Consider the following 19,002-nt stretch of genomic DNA (forward strand, 5'->3'; position numbering starts at 1 on the left):
GCAACATAGTTCTTCCTTGTGGCAGGCATGGTAACCACTATGGGGGAAACATGGCTTCAAGCAAGTTACATAATCCCTCCGTATGTCAATGTCCCACTTATAACATGGGAATTATAACAACTCCATGGCACATAAAATAATGACCCCAAAGATGTTCATCCCATATCACACAGAATAATGACCACAAGGATGCCTTGTTTTTATCCCCATAACCTGCAAGTATATTATTTTAGATGGCCAATAGTACTTTACAGGAATGAATTAGTTCATTTTCCTGAGGTGGGAATATAATCCTAGAGCTTCCAGAGAGGATGCAGCTCAGTGACACTTGATTTTAGCCTTCCTATCTCTAGATCTGTAAGAGAATTAATTGATGTCATTTTAAGCTACAGGGTTCATGGCACTTTGTTACAGCACCACTAGGAAACTAATACACACCCAAGTCTGCAGGCTATTAAGAGGATTGATATACGCAAAGCACTTAAAACATGGTTGGTGTTTAATCTTCACAACAACTCCATAAGATATAGTTACTTTCCAGATGTGGGAAGTGAGAGGGTAAAAAATTTGTCTCAGGTCACAGAGCTAATAAAGACCAGAGAGGGATTAAGCTTAGATCTTCTGGTATTAAATGTAACTCTCCCTGAGTCATTCTACCACATCAGAAGATGTGATTCTGCCTTATGTACCTTTGCCTTTTTTTCCTCTCTTTTCCTTCTTACTCTCCTTTTCTCTTTCTTTTCTTCCTTGTCTTCCTTTTGGTCTTTAGCTGAATTGACTACCCCTGTAGACATTTCTAGGCAACCAGGTAGTGTCCTCTTGACCATAAATCAAAGTCTGTAATGGTTATACCTATCTTAAAGGCCATGATGACTTTCCTTCATCACTAATTCCAGAAAATCAATAAGAATGTGCAGCCTTGAAAAGTTTCTTGAGTTATGGTTCTCATTTTCACCGATATAGCCAGTAGCTTAAAGGAGATGATTGGTGGGATTTGATGAATCCACTTAACTCAGGGAAAAGAGCTAGCCTGTGACAACTGCTTAAAGTGATGCAGAGATTTGTCAGTTCTACTGATGTAAAATATTTCACCTAGTATGAATGAGTCATACATGGCTTGTGTAGATTTGGGAGAGAATAAGGAAAGGTCAGGCTGCCATTAGCCTGAGAATGTCCATCCTTTCTGTTGGTATTGCTTTCCTGCACAATTACGCCAGATGCAGTCTCCATAGGTCAATGGATGTCAAGTCTGTACTAGGCCAGAGGCCTAAAAGTCTTTCTACTTTATGTCCCCAAGGAGGCTAGTTATTGCCACTGACAGAGGAATGGTGACTCTGACCTGTTGCTTACTTGCCCTTATCTGGATTAAGAGGAAACTTCTTTTGGCAAAGTGGTGTACTTAAAAGGAGAGAGGTAATGATGGGTGGGAATTGTTGATGGTGAGGCTCTGCGGTTAAATGAAGCAAGCCAGAACTCCTTGCAGAGTGAAAAATTGAAAAAAAAAAAGACTCAATGAGCAAATGGCTCAGAGGAAGAGAGAGTACATCTGAAATATGATCTGTCTGCATATTAAAATATCAGAAGGAAAACTTCGAGACAGGAGGAAGCGTCATAGAGCTAAAGTCAGCATACATCAACAGGTGGTTATTACACTCTTGTCATGTGCTTTGCTCTCAGTGGCATTGACCATAGAACCTTCTAGAAAAGAAAATGGGAGCTTACACCTTTCATAATACCGTCCAATTTCTCTAATCAAATGACTTTAGAAATATTCCTATAAATGTTTTCTACAACAACAGTGATTGGTATCAGAATGTTACTTACGATGTCAGCTGCTGATAATCTAATTCAGATTAGTGCTATTCAAGGGAAAGATCGGCTGATGTTGGTTTAATAATTTATAACCAACAAGTCCTTATCTGGAGAAACCTCAAAGTCAAATGCTGAGATGAATCCAGTCAAGCAAATAGTGACATTCCCTCCCCTAACAAGAACTTACAGTAACCACTTTCCTGGGTAGAACATGTTTTGGATTTTAAAAACCTTAAGTATAAAGGGTGAGGTAATTCAAGGGGAAAACCTCCTTTCTTCAAAGGCTTGTGCTGTTATGAAGGGCTTTTCTGACACTAGCTAACATAACAAATGAATTTAGAGGTTTCCTGTTAGCTGCTTTTGTTCTGTCTTTCTCTCTGTCTCTCTCTCCATTCGTCTCTTGTTTCTCTCATCTTCCCTCTCCACTTGATCTATATTTCCTTCCCTTTTTCCGCCACTCTCTTCTCTTTTTCTTTATTCCAATTTTTAAAAATTACATTTAAAATATTTAAATATTTAAAATATTTTAATTCAAATGTCATTTTATAAGTACAACACATCTTGATCACTTTTCCTTTGTTCCTGTGCTTGCTTTCTTTTACCTTCCTTTCTCTTCCTCATCCAGACAAAGTAAATCACAGCAATTCTCTATTCCTGAAATGCTGAATCTCATTAGTGTTAGCATATGTAGTTCGCTTTTAGGAAGTTAGCCAGTGCAGTTGAGCTAGAGCCAGTCACACACTGGCCTGTAACTGCCCTCTCCCCGACCTCCTCTTTCCAATGTTACCTGTGGAGACCTTCTGCTCTGTCCAAGGCTAGTCTACCCACCTGTATTTTGAATTTACATCCCCTTTTTACTTATGGATTTCTTTTGTTTGCAGTACTGGGGTTTTAATTCAAGGCTTCATATTTGCTAGGCCAGTGTTCTAGCAAGTAAGCCATGCTCCTAGTTCTTTTTTTTTTCTGCCTTGTCTGGCCTGGCCTCAAATGGTGACTTTCCAACTGTCAGACTTTCAGGATCCACTGGTATGAACCACTCAATACTTAAGTATTCTCTTAATAACCACTCAAAATTTTCTTTAAAAATATTTTTCAGGGACAGTACTTACCTGGAATTTTAAAAAAGTATTAGTGACAAAATGACCTCTTTTTCTTTCATTATTTCTACCCCTGTCTCCTTCCTTCCATTCCCAGCCAGAATCCATTAAAAGAACAGTGAAAGTCACCAGCTTCTCTTTTTCTGTGTCCAGTGAGGCTGCTGAAATACGTGGCACAGCTCACTCAGAAACCAATCTGTAAGTGTAGTGGATAAGTGTAGTGGAAACTTCAACGTTATTCATCCTCTCTGCAATTAATGACACCCTTCTTGAAACTCCTTCCTTCCCTTGCCTCTCAGCCATTGTGCTCATATTTTGTCTTCTACCATTAGATCATTTCTTTTTGATCACTGACTAACCTTTTCTTTTCTTCTCTTGTTTTTTATTAGATGTATTATTATTCCCTGAATCTTGTCCTTTATCTATTCTTATCCTATACGCTTTCACTGAATGCATCAGCTAATTTCTTGTCTCAACAACCATTAATATGTGATAATCCTTAGATCTGTTTCCTGAACTCCAGAACTATTCATCAGTTAACTTATTGGCCCATACCTACCCCAAACTGTGCTTATCAGAATCTCCAGGCTACTCTCCTTCTTTCATTCTATGAGTTGTCCACGAGAGACTCCTGGAAGCCATTAGAAAGCTTTTCTGTTCCCCACTCTTCAAGCACATCATCTCTTCAATATCCTTGATTCAACTCCTAATCATCCCGTTCCCTGAGCATGGCCATGATCTTCCAGCTGGGCCCTCAGATCTTCTTCCTCACCCCTGCAAATGGCTCTCCAGGAAGAAGTCAAAGTGATCATCCATATCACAAATACAGCTATGTTTCTAGTGTGACTTAAACTGCAGAGCCTTCCAAAGGATGAGAATCTAGATAGCGTACAGTTGATTTGAATTTCAGGTAAATTTCAAGATAGAATACCTGTGATGAGAACCTAGAAATCAGATAAATGCTATGGGTTTTCCATACCTAGCTCTTTCCATTACTCTAACTCAGGGGAACAACTGTTTTCCTTATAATCCAGCCTCTCTAGTTTCTGTGCCTTGGCTTACATTGGCGTTTCACCTTGGAGAGCATTCCAATCAACCTGGCCTCGACGGGCTTATTGTTTGAAACACTGAGCAAGTTGCTCTTTCTCTAAGTTCTTGCTTGATTTTTTTTTGCCTTTTACTCTAAACACACACACACACACACACACACACACACACACACACACACACACACACACTACACACACATTATGTAAATATATATGTTATATTTCAAATGTATTTATTAGTATGCTTGTACTGACTGATCTGAATGACAAGTTTGACGTTTCTAATATATACTTCTTTTCTTTCTATTGGGTTAATAAGCTACTTAACTTGGAAATGAAGTTAATTTGATTTTGTGTTTCTACCACTTAGTAGAATACCTCATATAGACCTTAATAAGATCTCTGGAGGGAGGGTAAACCAATAAGTAGATGGAATATTACATGGAATTAAATGGTTTTTACTAAAATTATAAGTGGTATAATTGTCTTAGTCAAACCCTGAATTTCTGAGTTTTTTCTTTAAGTGGATAAATAAAAGTATAATTGGAACATACTTTAACTAAAATTATCCATTATTTATTAGAAATTTAAATTTAATTGAATAGCTAGTGCTTTTATTTGATAAATCTGACAGCATCACCTGTAAGGCTATTTTAATCTTAAATCTAACATTAAATTGGACACACTAGTGGGTGTGCCTGAGTGTTCATTATTCTTAGCTCAATGAATAATTTCTCAATTGTTTCTGTATAAACAGAAAGCAGAGTCCTTTGAAATTGGAAAGGGAGGAATCAAATCTCTGTGGGACAGACCGAGACAGACATTGCTTTATTGGTTCCAGCTGTGAGCATTGTGAAGCATTGTATTCACAAATACTGTGCTCACTGTTGTCTTTCTCTTTTGGGTTTTCCTCCCCTTTAGCTTGTGACCAGTCTTGTAAGAGCTGTGGCCCCAATAGCTCCAGATGTCTCACCTGTTCCGAGAATACAATGCTGCATGATGGGAAATGCATTTCTGAATGCCCTAGAGGGTACTATGGTGGTGTCACTGGCAGATGCAAAGGTAAGGGATGTGGCATCATCATCATCATCATCATCAAAACTCAGTGAATGGATGGGATAAGGACAGATGGAAAATGCTGAAAGGGGTGACATTGATCAAGATGAAATCCATCTTTACAACTATTTAAGGGCAATAGATGAATACAGAAATGAATAAAAGCATGTTGGATGCTACTTGTGCTATATGATTCTCACTTGGGAATTTGTGTGTGTGGTAGGAAAGGGCTACCTTAAAAGAGGTAGCGTTTTTCATGACAGAACCTATGTGTATTTGCTTTGGGAGTTGGTGTTAGAGGAATGGAAGTTACAGTGGGAGTTATATGAGTGGCTTCTCAGTCACTCAAGTGATTAAATGAAGGATTTACACTCATCAGTAATCATTGGAAATCATTTGGTCCATTGGAAATGTCAAGAACACATTACCATACAGCCCACGTGTGCTTGTAAACCATCACTGAACTTGTAAACTTCACATCTGTGAAGACAAAACCACCTTGGCTACTCCTTCTCTGAAACATACACAACAGAGCTCATCATTCTCTCTAGGGGCTGTTAGTCTAAGATATATGGACCCATTTCTCCTTACCAACCATCTTTATCTGTCAACATCTTTTCTCACTCCAAATTCCTATTCCAAACTCCCTATTCCTCCCAGTTCTCATTCTATATCTCCTTTGTTCCACAGCATCTGACCACTAACCTCTAGAGCCTTCTCCCTTTATCTGACTACTGTCCTGAGACTTGTGAAAGACTCAACCCAAGCCCTCCTTCCACTGCTTGTCCCTTAGATTGAGATCCCAGTGTGCACAATGCAGGGGATATACATCCCTGACATTGACTTGTGGCATAGTCAGATTCCTTTCTACAACTATATAATTCTTAGAACCCTAGAATGTCAGGGACAGAAGTATCCTAAGTTATGATTCATCTAGTTGCTCACTATTTTTTGCAAAGTTGTCCTGGTAGTAAAACGTGGATAAGAAGTAGGTGAGAGGTGATAAGGGAAATGATGGTAGCATAACTGCCTCATGACTTGTCTCTTCTTTGGGAGCTTTCCAGTGCAGGAGGAGCCAGGCAGGAAGTAGGCTCTGTGGTTACATCTTCCCATCGTATTTTCCCTCTCACTCTCTTCTCAGTTTGTCACGGTTCATGTGCCAGCTGCTCTGGACCTGCAGTCTCCCACTGTACAGCCTGCACCCATCCCCAGGTTCTGCACGAAGGGTACTGTCTGCCCAGCTGTGGAGAAGGTTTCTATCCTCTCCATGGAGTCTGCAAAGGTAATGTTGCTTTCATTGTCATTCTTGAGGGACTGTCCCATCATAAGGACAAAGATGGACATGTTGACAATGATATTGCTTCTTTCTCAGTGCAGTTTTTCTTCTAGTGTATTTATTTTTTATGCCTATGTACACGTGACAATTCGCCCTGTATGTGTGAATCTGTGTTTGTATCTTTGGGTTCTACATCTATGGATTCAACTAACCCCAGATCAAAAATATTTCTAAAACTCCAGGTGCCAATGGCTCATACATGTAATCTTAGCTACTCAGAACACTGATGTCAAGAGGATCCCAGTTTGAGGACAGCCTGAGCAAAAATAAAGTTAACAAGACCTCATCTTATTAGAAGCTGAGTATGGTAGCACAGGCCAATTATCCCAGTGTAGAAGGAAATAGAAATAGGAGGATTATGTCTAGGCTGGTAGTGGGTAGGAGAAGTGGAGAGGAGAGAAGCAAGATCTTAGAAATAACCAGAGCAAAAATAGAAAGGACGTATGACTCAAGAAGAAGAGTTCCTTCTTGGCAAGCACAAAGTCAGGAGTTCAAATCTCAGTACCAGAGGATGGCAGAGGGGGAGAATATAAAGTACAGCAGAAATTTTCAAAAAAGCAAAACCTGAATAGACTACATGCTAAGTACTATGCTGCATCCAGGCATATGAAGTGTTAACATGGGTGTTGCATTAGATAAGATGTTCTAGAGATGATTTAAATATGTGGGTTGTATGCAGATTTTATGCATCTTATAGAAGAGACCTGATTTATCTACAATCAGTCCTCCAAATGCCCAGGGATGACTGTACATACTTTTTTGTTGCATTCGTTTTTTTTGAATGAATAATCTGAAAACTAAATCATCTTGCATGAAAACTTGCAAAGACACTCAAAGGTTCAGGGTTTTTTCTGGCCATCTGTATGGGGAATATTATTTCTTTTCCTGAGATTAAAACAAGACTCTTATTTTCAACCTTCTCTACTTCCCAACCACTGTTAATGTTTTCCTAGACTTCAGTTTGATTTTCCCTGAAGAACGTCTTTTTGTTAATGATGCTGAAAGCAAACTGGCAGTTACTAGTATTATGTCTGAGCTGAGTAAAGTGGAAAATCTTAAATTGTTGTTTGCCAAAGTCTCTGTGCTCCTTGGGAGGGGGATGGGGACCGTAGTGTTTGAGTTTTTTCAAAGTAGAACATCAGGGGCAAAAACTTTAATACTTTAATTAAGTGAAATTAACTGCAACTTCTTTGTACATAGGACACCAAAAAAGTCTTTGAGTGTAGTTACAAGAAAATTGTTTAAAGTATTAGAGACTCAATGAAGTTTGTTACTTCCCTCCTTCCTTCTTTCCTTCTCTTCCTTCTCTGCTTCCCTTCTTTCTTTCCCTTTCTTTCTCCCTCCCTTCCTCGCTCCTTTCCTTTCTTCCTTCCTTCCTCCCCCCCTCTCTCTATGATACTGAGGGTTGAACTAAGGGCTTTGTGCTTATCAAAAAGTGTTCTACCACTTGAGCCATGCTTCTAGTCCTGGAATAAATATTTTGTAAAGTAAATTTAGAAGATCTTTTTTTTAAAAAGGCTAATTAATTGTATCAAAATGTGGACTTGGGCTGGTTTGAGGACAGTATTTGGCTTTGATTTTCATCAGTCATTATGGAAAACAATGTACTATAATAGACTGTGAAATATTCATTGCTACTCAAAAGAAGACTCTTCTAGCCCAGCACTTACAGCTCACGCCTGTAATCCAAGCTACTAGGGAGACTGACATCTGAGGGTTGCAATTCAAAGCCAGGCTGGGCAGAGAAGTCCATAAGATTCTTATCTCCAATTAGTCATCAAAAGAAAATGAGACTCAGAAGCACTCAGGAAAACTGCTTAGCTACTGAGTTATAGGGGTGTTGCCAGGGGGTGGGGGGACCCATAAAAAGAGGACTCTTTCTTACCTGGGAAGGCAGTCTTTCCCCCAAACAAATTCTAAGAGGATTTGTTTCCTGGATGTCTCCATAGTGTGGTGGATGAACACAATGAACAGTAATACAACAGCCAGTTTCTCAAGAGATACCCTAATGGCCTTCATACAAGTATTTCTGAAAATCCCCCATAAAAACCAAGGGCATTATGTCAGATCATTGTTCAGTGAAGGTACTTCTCTGGAGAGCTGAGTCAGTAGTGTCCAGTTTGTTGGGTTTGGTTGTGATCCAACCTGATTGCTCTCATAGGACAGATTCACTGCCTCACCGTCACTTTTCCACTCACAAACATGACCGGAACCCAGTGCATTTTAGAGAAAAATAGAAAAATCACTCTGACAGGATACATCTGGCAAACTTTTCTAAGTGGTTTTGACTTAAACATATCTCCTGTTGGTTTCAACATCTATTTGAGCTTTGGATTGCTTTCTGTATTTTATCCTTCAGCTTGTCATGCCTCCTGCCAGACTTGTGTGGGTCCGGAGCCCTCCCACTGTACCACGTGTAGGAAGCCAGAGGCAGCACTGCAGGTGGAGCAGCGTTCTGGGGCAGACATGCCCTCTGGCCATTGTCTATCCCATTGTAAAGCCCAGTTCTACCTAGAGAGCACTGGGCTGTGTGAATGTAAGTATTCCTGAGAAGGTGCTAGTAGCTTTTGGGAAAAATCTTTTATTATTGTTATTATTATTATTATTATTTTGTTATCTTTAGTGGTACAAAGGGTTTCAGTGCAACATGTCAGTTTATGAGTATAATACATCTTGATGAATGTCACCTTTACATCATTCTCCCTCACCTCTCCCAATCCCTCTTATCCCCTCAATTTCACTAGTTCCATTCTTACAAATGTGCATTGATTGTTGTGACTGCATTCTCCCACCCTATCTGCCTTCCTCTACCCCCTGCCCTTGACCACACCCTTTCTTTTCCCTTCATCACCTAAGTGCCACCTTCCTGGTGCTTATTTTGTTACTCTGTAAGTTGTTCAAAGGAGTTACAACCATTGGAATTCACCCTACATATACCATACTTTAGTCAATACATTTGTGTGCACGCGACTGTATATGTTTACATATGTACTTATAAATTATATATAACTTCTACATATGAGAGAATACATGTATCTTTTGTGTCCCAGGGCCTGACTTGTTTCATTTATCTACTTCTTTGCATATGATGTAATATCATTCTTCTTGATTGATTAAGCCCTACAGGATGTTTGCTTTCACTTCAGAAGGTTCCAGGATGCTTGTGAATGATGTAAGGGTCCAACATGCAAACAGAGGCTCCCCTAGTGTCTTTCTACCCTTTTAACCATTCATAGTCATGTGCTCAGAAGATCCAGAGAGAAATTTTTTTCAGAGACCATATAAAGTATCTAAGGAAGATCCAGAGCTCATTAAAGATTCTGCTTTTTATCTTTTTTTTTAAAATTGCTACTCTGAATAGGATTTGCTCCCTTCAGGACAAAATCTGGACTAATGTCAACATTTAACAGTATTCCTGCCATTGACTTGCTGTATCATCCATGGAAAGTTGATAACATTCTAGAAGATTTGACTCAGTTTCCAGGCCATCTAGAGGAAGTTCAGGAGATGAGGGAAAGACATAGTTTCTGGGAGGCAGTGGAGGTCTCTTCTGTACTAGCCAGGAGCTGCCTTCCTTGTATAGAAATGATTTAACCCTTCAATTATCAGGAGAAAAAAGTAATGATATATATATACATATATATATATATATATTTCATTGCCAATACAATATATATTCACTAAATGAAAATTTGAATGTAAGGAAAAGTAGAGGGACAATTTACCTACCATCTAACCCTGATTGCCTTCAGCAGTTTCCTGTAATATGAGTAATTTTTTCCTTTTTCATAGATTTGAGTGCCTATTTTTTGTGACACAACTATAAGCACGCTACAGATGCAATTTTGTATCGTAAAAGCCTAGTAATTACTGAGGCTTCTGTTTCAAATTAGAGCACACTGCCACACAAAAATGTTAGATTTTAGTCAGTTTAAAAGATACCAGACACAGAGTGTAACATGATGTAGTTAGAATTTATGAGAAATTAGAAAACAGATCTAGGCCGCTCACTTAACCTCACTGAGTCTTCATAATCAGGTTGGAATATATCATAACTTTCCACAAAGGGGTGTTGTATTTTTGGCCAGGATCAAAGATAGTGGGTATATAAAAGTGGCTGGTAAATGAAAGTTCCCCATGCCTAAAATGTGTGAATTTCAGTCCATAGGCTCTGCTCTTATGGGGGTGATCACCTGCTCTCAGGGAGGTAGAAACTAGGGGGTTATATGGGGCTTGGATGGGTCACCATTCTGATATTCATATATGCATATATTGCTTAGACTGTGTGGTCCCAGAAGCCCCTGGGAATACAAGGTGGCCCAAGTTAAATATCTTTGCTATCAGGTTATGAATGTCACTGCATGACACTGTGAAGGTCACAGCCGCCTAGTAGAAGCAGTGCAGCTGTCAGTCTCCTTCATGTGGGGTAGAGGAGGATGGCATACTAATGCTGCAGAGTTGGGGCTTCTTAAATTCAAGAAGGCACCTTTGGTAAAAGGGAGTTTTTTTTTTGAAGGTTTCTTTGTGTAGGCATCTTTTCAGATGGATTAAAATCTAATCCCTCAGGAATGGCCTAATTGTGGTCAGATGTGGGAAGATGGGATTGACCTCTTGAGTCCCTTTTAGCCCTGTGATTTTATGCTCGTTAGCATAATATTATTAGGTATCACACATATAGCTGTCTACTCACATTTATTAGCAAATCCCTGTACAATCTGCACGAGGTAGGATGTTTTACTCAATTTGTACGTGATGAGAATGTGGTAGAAAGAGGTTAATTGAGTTGCCCAAGATTCCACTGGGAAACTGAGTGTGACTACCAATTGTTTCCAGCCTCACCTGAGTTGTGAGGGTGTTGATTGATGTACTTTCTGTCACTTGTCCTGTATTTCTGGAAACCTCCTCCTTCCTACAATCTGTTCCATTTTCAATTCTGCTGAAGTGTTCTCTATGAAATCAGACCTAGAGACCCTGTGAGATTATATGGGGCTCTGATTCCCAGAGCTTCCAAAAAAATTCCAAAACCCTGGCGTGGTCTGCAGTATAGTTAGAAAGGCTGGAAAGGCAGAGGGGAGAGAGAGAGAGAGAGAGAGAGAGAGAGTGTGTGTGTGTGTGTGTGTGTGTGTGTGTGTGTGCGTGTGTTTGAGAATTTTGCTTTTTAATAGAAATGTTGATCTCAAGTGCTTTTTTATTTTATAAAAAGAGAGAGAGAGATAAAAAACTTTTCTGGAGCTTTCTCCCTTTCTTGGAGTTGCTTCTGAGTGATTAGAATATTACTATAGTGAATGAAAGTGAAAGGCAGATGCATTACTTGAAGAAGTAATTTACTCCAAGACTGCTGGGGTATCAGAAGTTATCCATCATAAAAGTCTTTATTTTGAGCTATATAGCACAAATTAGGAAGTATCTAGTACCTTTGATGCAATACTATTCAGGATATTAAAATTCTAGTCTTTGAACAACAAATTTATATATGTAACATATAAATATAATATAAAATTTATATATGTGCATATAGATTTACGAAATAGTTCCCAAAAGAACACTGTTTTTGGAAGTTGTCTGTCTATATTTTGTATTATTCCTTATTCCTTTCATGACATTGATGACTTGGGTGCCAGATTATCTTTAGACACAATAGAAGTTCTAGTCAGTGAGTTGGATGAAAATTCCTGAGTTATGGAACATGATTGAATGGCTGAACGATTGAATCAATGAATAACAATAGCAACACATCCCTAGGTTATCCCTTGGATGTGGTCTGTTCTAGAAGCCCGTGATAAGGCAATGATGGAGACAGAGTCTAGGCTGAGAGAGATTATAAACGAGAAGCGTTCTGCAGAGAAGGAGCCATCACCTGCATGCATTTGTACCGTGTTTTTTGCATCATTCTCCAAAGAGCAAGTCACTTCTGACAATAGAGTTTTACTTATGTTTCTTTATCCTATGGCCCCTTGTATTCCAAAGTGAAGCTAGAATGGCTGGTACCCACAGGGTCTTTTCTAACTGTGAAAAATAATTTGGGGGCTTTTTTGGTCATCAACCAAGATCATGCAAGTTTATTAAATACCAGCATTGAGCATTTGCTAAATGATGGATTTTAGTAATTTCATCCCAATTTGATCTCATCTGTTTGAGATTTCACTAGCACTGGAAGATTTAAGCTTCTGAATGAAGAAAGGGAAAAGAAACACCCATCAGTACCCTCCTTCAACATAATTAAACCAACTACAAATAAATTAAGGGAAACCCACACTCTCCAATACAACATCAATAACACATCCTTTACTTGGTCATCAGTCCTCATCTACGGTTCTTCCTGACTTCTGTAATTAGTCTGAATCAAAAAGCGGCTTAGTAGGAACCTAATACAGAAGTAGAGATGGTGGCTGATGCATTCTAATGTAACATCTCTAAAACATTATTCCATTTTTCAAAATGTAAATCCCTTATTCTTTTTGCTGCACTAGAGCCTTGCAATTTAACTTGGGGCCAGGCCATCCAATTAATGATGCAGCTTTGTCGCCATTAAACACTTTGGCAGTGGTGACCAGAACTGACTAGTAGCATGGTCTGGATGATTAGATTAGCCACGTAATTGCCCCAATTCCATGGCAGATTAATGATGGATTCTTCCAATTTCCACATAGTGTAGCAAAAGGATGAGAGCTGATACAATTGTAAAGAAATTACACATTTTATTTTTTAATGAACTTTGTACTACAAGAATGAGTTTTACTTACATATAATCTAATGTATTACCTCAGAAGAGATATTGTTTTGAGAAAGAACACAGGATCATAAACATTCTGGCCACATCCCTCCATATGAATGCTTTTTTTTTTAATCTTCTTAGGGTAGATGATAGAACTTTGGTCAGTCGGTAAACATCAGGGAAATTTCAAATTTTTAGAAGCCGCCTTTTTTTCATTCTTGAAGATAGTTTGCTTTCTCAAGATTAGGCTTACCATATAGGACAAAATTGCACAAAATTGATATCGATCTAATACTATTTTTAAAAAGAAATTTACCAGTAATTTTGGTCTATTCATGAATTTGCTTTAGGCGAATAAGGAGAAATAAAGTATCCTGCATGCATTTTGATCTATTTCTTTGTTGCTAAGACTCACTGAAGGCCTCAAGGCAGAGTTTTAATTAAAGAAGTAAATGGGCAGGAACCTGGCTGTACAACTTAAGAATATGGGCCCATTTATGAAGTTAGGATCCCATATAGTAATTGAATTAGAAACAGATTTTATATAAAACAACAGTCTTTGGTATGGTCCCTAGGGTGCTAGCATAAACTATAGAAATCTGTACCTTTTGGTAATTTCCAATCCTGTTAACTTTCCTCTTCTTGCTTTTAAAACAAGGGTGTGCCAGGCTTTGGGATAGGAACTTGAAGAAGATATGGTTCATGCCTTAGGGAAAGTGTTTAATCCTAAATATGTCATTGAAAACTCGTTGCATATGTAAGGGATAGGAGGAAGTACAAAGGATAGAGAGACAGCACAAAGACCAGCTCTCTAAGAGAGAAAGAGAAGATAGATTGGTTGTTCTGATGAACTTCTGAAAGACTTTCCAGGCATACACTAGTGAAAGGGTGAAGAAGGACACTCAAGGTCAAATACACAGCCAGTGCTAGGGTATCATGTTTAGAGAAGTACAGAGTGTCTGCCATTTTTATAGTACAAAGATCAATGAGAACTGGAAGTGTGATAGTGAAGACAGGAGCAAGGGTCCTGTCACGAAGTGCTTTATGTACTAAGTTCACCATCTATACTGTTGGTATTGATGGAACACTAACAGATTAGAAAAGGGAGGATAATTTGCTTAATTTGCATTTCATAAATATCTCACTGGTGCTTATGTGGCAGATAAATGGGGAGAAAACCAAGTGGGACTGATTAGGGGGCAGCAGCGCCAGTCCTCATGAGTGGTCCTGAAGGTCTGTACCAAGGAGCCCCAGGGCTGGAGAAGCTTGAAGTGAGAGCAGGTGCATGAAAGGTTAGTACAGTTTCCAGCAGAAGTCATGACTTATGTGAAGTGGATGTGATATGAACTAAGAAGTGGATAAGAAATAGCGTTGGGAAAGGAGGAGTTTGAGGCACCCATATAGATATCTTCCCTAGGAAGTAGATTTCAAGCACTGGAATTGAAGGAAAAGGCCAGGGCTGCACTTATGATCTTGGGACTCACCAGCATGGAGTGCCTGAAGGAATGAGGGAGTTACCTGAGAGTGAGAAGCAGAGGGGCAGAAGGTAGAATTTTGGAAGGCTCTAATATGTATCATATGGACTGAGAAAGAGGCTTAAGAAAGTTTCAGAGACAGAGACCCTTTCCTACACTTGCTGTGTAGAAGGTCACAAATGGGGCTTCTGACATGCCAGTAACAGGGACTGTCACAGGCCCTGAGGGAATTACAGAGGTGGAAAAGGTGTGAGTTTCTCTCTTAAAAGAGTTCTCAATCTAATTGAAGTCTGGGTTGAGGAAAATTCAGGAGCTATTACATGCTCACTAAAAGGGGGAGGGATGGTATGAGAAGGAAAAGGGAGACAGAACGGGGAGATTGAATTTGTTTCACTTCACTCTGTAATTTTTATCCCATTTCATCCCAGGATCATATGTCCTGGAGGATTTTGATATCTAGATCCTATTTTGAGCAAAGTCTACCTTAAAAATTGCCCTTGATACAAGAAGTCATGAAATTTTATATGATATGAAAGTAGGGATACAGTGCCATTTTTTTAACCATTGAAAAGAGAAATAGTATCAATTGTTTGAAATTATAATGGAAAGGAAAGAAGGAGCAAGAAATTGCATCATTTTTGCTTGAGTCAGGTTGAGTGGACTTAACAACCAGCTAAGGACTCTAAATGTGGACACTTTCAGTGCCTAGATAGATCAGTTATTCTCTTTCAAAAATATATTCAGCCATCATGTGGAAAGACAGTCTCTAAAAATTTTGTATTATGAGGAGGAATTATTCATAAAACTTCTTTCAAATGTCTTCCATAGATGCCCCGTAATGGAGTTAGTCTACCTTGAAGGATCTTAGACTTAAGACCGAACTACTGTTATGAAATAAGCTTCTATGGAATGATGAAGCTTAATACAAATCACTGAAATCTTGTAGACATTTCCCAACTCTGTGCAGTGTCTAACTTGCATGCAGTTGTTTTAAAGATGCAAATACATATCTCTTGATTTACAGAATGTTGCAGAGAAAAAAGAAATGAAGAGATCTTCATTTTAGCATCTCCAAAACCTTTGTGCTTGTTATCTATTTGATTCTTGCCCATTGCTAATGAAGGCAGTTCTGACATTGGCCTTGGTGATGTTCTGTGGATCTTTCTAAAATTGAGTTGGTGGCAAAGAGCCTTTCTCTTGGACATCTGGGCCCACCAACCTTCCAGCTTGTTTACTTTGCTTCCCTTTTTAATCAAACAATAATTTTTATTCATACTGACTGCTTGACCAAATAGAATTAATCAAAACATGTTTGTGCTTATATTGCATTAATTTATCTTTCTAAAGTTTTGAATTCCATAGTGTTACATTTTTATTTCTCATTCAAGAGATGTAACAGAGAAAGCTAGGAGTTTAACGGACTAAATGGAGCCAATTTGTATTATATATGTGTATATTTATATATTTAGGTGTATAGGAACTATCATGTTAAAGCAAATTGTATTTTCCTGAAAAGTACTGTGCTGAGACTGTAATTTAACTGTTTTGTGAAATATTGCCACCAGAGGTACCCTTCCATGCTTTTTCATCTTGTATTATATATATCTTAAGTAAAGGGTTAATGTATATCATTGTATTTGTTTAAACTTCACTTTACTGTTTCCATTTTCTTTTATAAAGATTCTAGGAAGTCTTAGGAAATTAGTCCTGTGGCCTGTGCTAACAGAAAAGTTTATATAGCAATCCTTTTCAAGGCAAGGGCATAAGTCAATGAACACAGGCATTGGTCTCATCTCAGGAGCACGCCCTGTGGCCTCTGGCACAGATGTTAAACTTACAGATGTTGAATGATGGTGTCATGATGCTAGGGGCGGGGCCTGGGTTGTCACTTATCACTAGAAATGCTTGGGACAATAACCCTGTACTAATCAGTGAAAGTAGTTGATTATTGATCAACCAGAGCTGATGGAGCAGAAGTCCTAACTGAATACTAGCTACTAGTGTGTAAAGATGGTATATGTATATTATACTTTATTAGGAGTTATAGACATAGAGATCACAATAAAATTTTATCTGGGTCTTCTAAGTCTACTGGTCTGTAAGTCCTCTGGGTATTTAATAGAGAAAGCAGGAGGAGACTCAGAAGGAATGGCTCTACAGTTTGGTGGATTTGTTTATTGGACAGAATGTGGCCAACAAATGTATGGGGACAGTCACGGGGTTTTGTCTTATTCAGTAGCTGCACTGTGACTTAGCATGTAAGAGTTTGTAGGGAAGTGTTAGAGATGTGGGCTCTGATTGGTTAGATTGCATTATGAAACACTCTCAAGCAAATTATTGACTATCTGTAGTAATGTAGCCCTGGGAAGGGACATTCTCCCCAGGACCAACATTGTACCCTGTGTCAGTTAGAAATAGAGTAGATAAAATGGCAGGATGAACACATTCACCATCCAAGGGAAATAAGTCAATTGCCCGCCTTTATCCTTAAAGGTCTGATGAAGGCAACCATAGATATTTTTCTCTTCCATGCTGTTTTTATTCTCTTTATACCTGTAAGTACTCACATAGCACTCTATGTTAATAAATAGTAGTAAGATTTATTAGGGCCTTACTATGTGTCCAACACTATACTAAGATTTTACATACATCAGCCCAATTAGTGTCCATAACACTGTGTGTAGTATGTACTGTTTGTGTCTGTTTTATAGATGAGTAAGCAGGTGCCTGGAGAAATCACTAACTCTGTCAAGTTCACATAGAGCTATGACTTAACACTCTGATTCTCTGATAATTTGTTTCCCACATTCATTGTGTTTCAGCTATTGCCTGTCTGTTGCAACTAGTTTTGAATAGCTCTGAATGCTGACCAGTTCTTACCATCTGGGAATGTCCAGCTTCTATCATAGAGTAGAAAGCACATAAACCTTTTAGAGTTGTTAGATACAGCTCTATCACCTCTTTGGTTTCACTTGAGCAACCTGATAAGCAGGGGGCATCTAGTGATAGCTCTCCCCAGGGAGATAGAACTGTGTTTGCAGCTTCCTGTTCTTTATTCCAGTTTCTCAGAGAATGGAAACAAGGGAAGAAAGAAATGTATGACTCTGCAAGTGCCTGTGTGTGTTTCGTAGCCTTCCTCTGGGTTCCACAAGTTCTTGCTTTGAAAGAAACCCTCATTTGAAGAAATTACGAAAGATTCATGGTCTGTTGTTTGGAAAACCAAGTGAACATCATATTCCAACCAGGCATATTAACAGGAGAGACAGAGCTGCTATCTGCTGCATGTGGGGCTTTATTGATTGTTCCCTTTGCTTTGTTGTTTTCCCAGCTTGCCACCAGTCCTGTCTCCTGTGTTCAGGAAAGAGCTCCCAGAACTGCACAGTCTGCCAGTCTTCTCATGCTCTGTTAGATGGGCTCTGTCTCTCTCAGTGCCCCGAGGGCTACTTTAACCAGGATGGTAGCTGCACAGGTGAGTATGTAACATGCTGGGACAGAGACTCTGGACCTATGTTTTCTCTATACAATGTATAGAGACACTGTAATTAGAAACCTTGTCATACCAGGAACTGGTGTTGGGCTGTAAATCCTTGTCTTCAGTTTGGCAGGTGAAAAAAATAAGGAGTAAGAAGAATGAGTGAAATTTTCCTCTTCCAATAGGGAAGCATGATTGAAGAGAAAAATTAGAATCAGCTTTGCTCTAGAGACTATAATATTTGAATAAACTGTGAGCTAGGTTTTATCTTAGCTGAAAGGTCATGTTCTAGGAAGAGAAATATCCTTATGGATTAAGTAATGATTCTTTTTTTTTTTTTTTGATTGGTAGTGGGGCTTGAACTCTGGGCTTGGGCACTGTCCCTACGTTCTTCAGCTCAAGGCGAGCACTCTACCGCCTGAGCCATAGTGTCACTTCTGGTTTTTTAGTGGTTTATTGGAGATAAAATTCTCACAGACTTTCCTACCTGGGCTGGCTTTGAACCATGATCCTCTCAGGTCTCAGCCTCCTGAGTAGCTAGGATTACAGGAGTGAGCCACTGGTGCTCGGCTTAAGTAATGATTCTTATGTCCTTTAAGAACTTGAACTTGCTTCAGCACAATTGTTTGTTACTCCAGCTCTCTTTTAAAGTTTAAAACTATTTTTTTCTCATCACAGGAATATGTGTACATTGTAGCACGTTTAAAAGTTCATATTAGGAAAAAAAGTAGGAGTTTGAAAGAGTCACTGATAATCCCATATTTCAAAAGCAACAACTTGTAACCCAGTAATGTGTTACTTTTAGGTTTCTCCTTTTGAGAAGCCATTACATGGTTGAGAACAAGTTAAAACTATGCATTTTATATTTATTTCTTCCCAAACATTAAGTCATAAGTACTTTTGTTGTATAAAGACTGTAAACAAAGACACACACACACAAACACACACTACCTGTCATAGTTGGATACTATTCTACTGCTTTAGCAGTAG

At 38.8% G+C, this 19,002-nt stretch overlaps 1 protein-coding gene across 1 annotated transcript in view; it reads left to right on the top strand.

Moving 5' to 3' along the window:
• Fras1 (Fraser extracellular matrix complex subunit 1) overlaps positions 1–19,002 on the top strand; it is a 452,968-nt gene that overhangs the window by 220,752 nt on the left and 213,214 nt on the right. The window contains exons 17-20 of the mRNA XM_013020100.1: positions 4,880–5,020; positions 6,156–6,296; positions 8,710–8,886; positions 17,869–18,009. Of these exons, the coding sequence (XP_012875554.1) occupies positions 4,880–5,020; positions 6,156–6,296; positions 8,710–8,886; positions 17,869–18,009 (600 nt within the window). The remainder of the gene's footprint in view (positions 1–4,879; positions 5,021–6,155; positions 6,297–8,709; positions 8,887–17,868; positions 18,010–19,002) is intronic.

The sequence above is a fragment of the Dipodomys ordii genome, unplaced genomic scaffold (genome assembly GCF_000151885.1).
Source record: "Dipodomys ordii isolate 6190 unplaced genomic scaffold, Dord_2.0 Scaffold49, whole genome shotgun sequence".
Classification (NCBI taxonomy): Eukaryota; Metazoa; Chordata; class Mammalia; order Rodentia; family Heteromyidae; genus Dipodomys; species Dipodomys ordii.